Source organism: Cavia porcellus, unplaced genomic scaffold, assembly GCF_034190915.1.
Source record: "Cavia porcellus strain 051 isolate PalLab524CR breed Dunkin Hartley unplaced genomic scaffold, mCavPor4.1 scaffold_2, whole genome shotgun sequence".
Taxonomy (NCBI): Eukaryota; Metazoa; Chordata; class Mammalia; order Rodentia; family Caviidae; genus Cavia; species Cavia porcellus.
The window spans coordinates 106,620,820-106,626,370 of record NW_026947485.1 but is presented as its reverse complement, the minus strand read 5'-3'; the positions used below and the strand labels follow the sequence as shown (position 1 = coordinate 106,626,370).

At 34.6% G+C, this 5,551-nt stretch overlaps 1 protein-coding gene across 1 annotated transcript; it reads left to right on the top strand.

Annotated features, from left to right (window-relative positions):
• The first annotated feature begins 1,018 nt into the window (after window positions 1–1,018).
• Window positions 1,019–1,954, top strand: LOC100721300 (olfactory receptor 13A1-like). The gene has a single exon (XM_003479577.4). The coding sequence runs from the start codon at window positions 1,022–1,024 to the stop codon at window positions 1,952–1,954; it is 933 nt and encodes a 310-aa protein (XP_003479625.3). The 5' UTR covers window positions 1,019–1,021.
• The last annotated feature ends 3,597 nt before the right edge of the window (window positions 1,955–5,551 follow it).

Here is a 5,551-nt window from a genome sequence, read left to right as displayed (position 1 = left end):
TTTTTTCATGTATATACTCATTATCTGTACTTCTTTTGAGAAGCGTCTATTCAATTATCCATTTTTGATTGGCTCTTTTATTTTGGGGAGTCTGATATTTTAATTTCTTAAATATCAGTGCTATGTCTGAGGAATAGTTGGAAATTTTTCCCATTCTATAAGTAATCTCTTCACTCTTTTGGTTGTTTGTTTTGCTGTATAAAAGCTTTTTAATTTGATGTAAATCCAATTTGTTGATTGTTGTATTATTTCTTGCACAATCATGATTCTGTTTAAAAAATCCTTGCTTATACTTATATCTTCAAGAATTTTACCTATTTTATCTTCCAAAAGATTTAGTGTTTTTGTTTTAACATCTGTGCTTTTCATTGTTTTGATTTATATTTAGCGCATGCTGAACAACATGGCTCAAGATTCACTCTTCTACTGAGGATAACCAGTTTCCCCAGCACCATTTGTTAAATTGTGTTGCTGTCTTAAAGAAATGGCTACAAGATAATATAGAGGAACAAAAATAAAGATCATGACCAGTAATATAAGACCAAAGACATCCAGAAAGAATGTGCATTGTCTTGGCAATTGAAAGGTATCTTATTTCCTCATTGTACAACTCTATATTGTTTAAATTTCTATATGGTGGACTGGGGACATAGTTCAGCAGCATAAGTGCCTGCCTGACAGATGCAGGGTACTAAGTTTGATTTCCAGTACCAAAACAAATAAACAAATAAATAAATTGCCATATGGTTACAAGAAATGTGCAGAAAAATTTAAATCTTAATTTGGGATGATTTAAATAAAGAATTAAATTCAAAAAATATCTATAGTTCTTAGAGGTCCACAACAGGATAGAGGTTATTGGCTCTAGAGTAATGATCATTTTAAGCAAAGAGATTATAAGGCCTACAGACAAATTACTGTGTATACACTTACCAATACTTACAAATTTATACTGCCTAGTCAAACAGTGGAGCAAGAATAAAATTTAATATAATTTGATTAAAAGATGAGTCATACAACCATGAGCAATCAGACTCTGGAGACAGAATTCATCCTGTGGGGCTTCTCGGAAAAGTCACTCCACAGGATTCTCCTCTTTATTCTCTTTTTCTCCTTGTACATGGTGGCACTCTGTGGCAATTCCCTCATCATGGCAGTTGTCACCTTCAGCTCTAGACTCCACACTCCCTTGTACTTTTTTCTGGCCAACTTAGCTGTATTGGACGTTGTTTGTGCATGTACTGTTATACCCAAGCTTCTGGAGACCCTGGTGGCTAAAGGGACAGGGATCTCCTACAGGGCCTGCATGACCCAAATGTACTTCTTGACGTGGTCTGTAGCAGCAGAACTCTTACTCTTTACAGCTATGGCTTATGATCGCTATGTGGCCATCTGCCAGCCTTTGCACTATAGCTACATGATGAGCCCCATGGTGTGTGCAACACTAGCTGGAACCACATGGGGAGTCAGCATGTTTGGTGCGGGAGTTAATACTTGTATGATGTTAAGGTTAGCTTTCTGTGGACCCAACGTGCTCAATCACTTCATCTGTGAGATTCCCCCTCTGCTGCTGCTTTCCTGTTCTTCCACATTTGTGAATGATGTCATGACAATCATAGCTGACATATTCTTTGCTGATGTGAACTTCTTACTTACCATGGTGTCCTATGGTTTCATCATTGAAACCATACTAAAGATTCGCACAATGGAGGGGAAGCGGCGTGCCTTCTCTACCTGTTCTTCCCATCTTATAGTGGTCACCATGTACTACTCCACTGTTATCTATGCCTATCTGAGTCCAAACTCCAGCTATTCCCCAGAGATTGGGAAGGTTCTGGCAGTACTGTATTCCATTGTGAGTCCTGCTTTGAACCCTCTTATCTACACCTTCAGGAATAAGGATGTCAAAGTAGCCCTCAAGAAAATGGTGTCACTCATGATAGAAAAACTGTAAACTGACAGTCTTCAAAGTTTGTTCTTTTTGTTGCACTCTGACTACTGTGCTACCTGTTAACATGCCCCTTTTCTATAGAGCTGCCAGTAACATTATTAATCTAATTTGCTAAAAGAAATATCCCTTCCTTTGTTCTTCAAAAATGTTTTAAACAAGATGTCCTCTTTTCTACTCTGTTCTGGAAAGTTTGTGTTTCCTGGAAAGCACCAAATGCCACAGATACATTGACCAATTGCAGTATCTTGGGATTACACAGCAGTCTCATCTACCTATAGTCTGCCAACTGATGGGAGCCATCTCAGTTCCATCAACTGTGTGCTTATAAATTTCTGCTTAGATCAAATGGATCTTTATCCCATATTTCAGAAAAAGGCGCTCCATCCCATTCAAGGACTATTTGAAAATCCTGGATCTGATATATGTGAGAAACGTTACAGCTTCAGCAAGACTACCCCTTAAATTCTTTGCAGTGTTCCTTCTGTGTGTAATGCTTTTACCTAGATAATTCACTATCATTTAGCATCTCAGCTGCATGATAAATCTTAAGCTAATTCTACTTAACCAGACTGTGATGTCTCTGTTGTAACCTGCTTTCTTGATACTATTTTTGCTTAATCACATAGCTGTTACTTGATTGTCTCTTGTACTGGGCTTAGTGAGGAGAAAGGCTATGCTTTTTATTCTTTATGGATGAGTAATATTTCATTATATAAAATACTACATCTTTTTTATCTTTCCTCAGTTGATGGGCATTTGGATTGTTTTCAAGATTTAGCTATTACAAATTGTGCTGATATAAACATGGGAGCACACATATAACTCTGGTGCAATGTTTTCCATTCTTCTGGGAAAATACTCCCATTCTTCTGGGATGAATGGAACCTAACTCTAGTGTTTTGAGGCATCTTTGCACTAATTTCCACAGTGGTTGTGCCAGATAAATGCAAAAACCTTCAACAAGATACTTGCAAACAGAACAAATCATCAAAAACATCATCTATCATGACTAAAATGGCTTTATTCCAGAGATGCAAGGATGGTCCAATACCCATAAGTCAAAGTATATCAACAAAAGCAAAGATGGAGGCCACATGACCAATTACAAACATAAAACTCATGAAAAAATCCAACACCCATTCATGATAAAATCTTATAAAAATAATTATAGAAAAACTGTATCTCAAATTGATAAATCAATTATGATAAACTTTCTACCAACATCACACTAAGTAGGGAAAAATTGAAATCTCCCTTTAAATCATGAATAAGACAGAGGTGGCTACTGTCACCACTCTAGTACAGTGCTCAAAAATTTCACCACAGCAATCAAAAGAGGAAAAAAGTAAAAGTGATACAAAAAGGAAGAATTAGTTATTCTTATTCTCAAGTGTCATGGTATTTTACATAGAAGATCCAAAATAGTCCATCAAATGTCAGTAGAATAAATAGTATAAGAAAAGTAGTTGAACAAAAAATAAATATATAAAAATTAATAGCACTTCTATACAACAAAAATGAAACATCCAAGAAATAATATGAGAAAACTATCACACTCACAATAGGCTCATAAAAACTAAATCCTAGGAATTAACCTAACCAAAGAAGTAAAAGACCTCTATTTAAAAAAGCTATTGTACTCTGAAAAGCAACAGAGAACTGTGGAGATTTATCAAAAAAAAAATGAAAAACAAATCTAGGATTAGAAGTCCCATTCAATCTAGCTATTCCCTCCTGAGTATTTTCCCAGAAAAATTGAAAACATCATACAATAGCTCCATATGTGCATCCATGTTTATTGCAGCACAATTTTTAATAGTTGATTCTGAAAACAACACAAATGCCCATCAACCACTGAATGGATAAAAAAGATGTATTTTTATACAATCAAGCCATAAAGAAGGGTAAACTTGAGACTTTTATAGGTAAATGGATGCAGCTTGAGACCATACTTGTATGTAAAATAAATCAGACTCGCCTGTGTAAACATTGTATTGTTTCCCTAGTACAAAAAACTGAAAGAGTAAATAAGACCCAAAAGTACAATAGATATTGAGAAAGTGAAAGGGGAAGAAACTGCTCAAATTGATCCATCAATATAGACACATACCTTTATTTCCAATGAACTATTATCAGTTAGTGGTATAACTATCTTCATTGTTATATGTATCTATATATAGATATGTCTAACTGTAATATAAAATAATATCATATATAAAGTATTTTTCCTTCCTTATTTTCTCCTTTACCCCATCCCAGTTTCTCTTTACTTTTGAGAAGCTTCCTTCCACTTCACAATATCTATTGCACATTCTAGATCCTATTTATTTTGTCAGCTTCTTACACTAGAAAGACAATATAGTGTTTATACATGTGAATCTGATTTACTCCACTTACGAGTATGGTCTCAAGATGCATCCATTTACCTATAAATGTCTCAAGTTTATCCTTCTTTATATCTGAGTAGTACTCCATTGTATAAAAAAACACATTATTTTTATCCATTTCATGGTTGACAGAGATTTAGGTTATTTATAAGTTTTACCTATTTCAAATTGTGCTACTTGTAAACATGGGTACACATGTTTTTAACTGTGGTATGATGTTTTTAACTCGTGGCAAAATACTCTGACAGGGCATATCTGGATTGAATTGGACCACTAATCCTAGTTTTTTGAGGAATCTACATACTGATTTCCATAGTGACTGCACAAGTCTATATTCCCACCAACAGCAGAGAAGGGTTCCTTTTCCCTTAAAGCATCTCCAGCATTTGTTATTAGTTGATTTCTGGGTGATAGCCATTATTACTGGGGTAAGATGGAAGCTCAGGCTTGTTTTAATTTGCATCAGTTGGATGACAAATGATGCCAGACATTTTTTCATGTATTTATTTGCCACTCATATTTGTTTTTTAAATTGTTTTATTTAGAGAAAGATAAAACAGAATAGAAAGTGGGCAGAAACAGTATATACTTTCAAAGAAAAGAAACAGTTATAAATCTCTAATTGATGTATACATATTGCTCCCCCCAAATAATTGTTCAAGATACAAAAGTAGAACAAATAAATGGGAATTCAACCAGGGAGACTGAAAACCATTCTGTTTAACTATCCAATAAAAACTAAGTAATATGAGTATCAATCCTATACACTTAGACATGTACGCATTTATCCATATCTTCATTTATGCTCAGAGCTAACAAAATTTGTTAGATTAAAATCCTTCTGAACAAAGATTAATAATATTGCTGGATTTCACATCATAACACTCTGGAATCAGCACTGGGTACTGCAGTTCCCCTTTATTTCCTTCAAAGTGTTTGTTCATTTCATCATGTGCCATAAGATCAGTTCTCATAAACTATTAATAGGTTTTACGCAAGCACGAGTCTTAACATTCATTTCTATCATTTCTATATTAGAGGGAGAAACAGAACAAAGCAGGACAGAACTATACATGTTCCTATAGACCCATAAAACTAAAAAGACATATAAATCTGCTGTATAAGGAGTTGTACCATGTTTACTATGCTGTTTCTTGTTATCATCAACCGAATTGGCTATATCATCAGATAAAGTATAATTGAACATATCAGT

Bases quoted from the DNA above. Each gene is read 5' to 3' on its own strand.
- LOC100721300 (XM_003479577.4), top strand. From the start codon at position 1,022: ATGAGCAATCAGACTCTGGAGACAGAATTCATCCTGTGGGGCTTCTCG.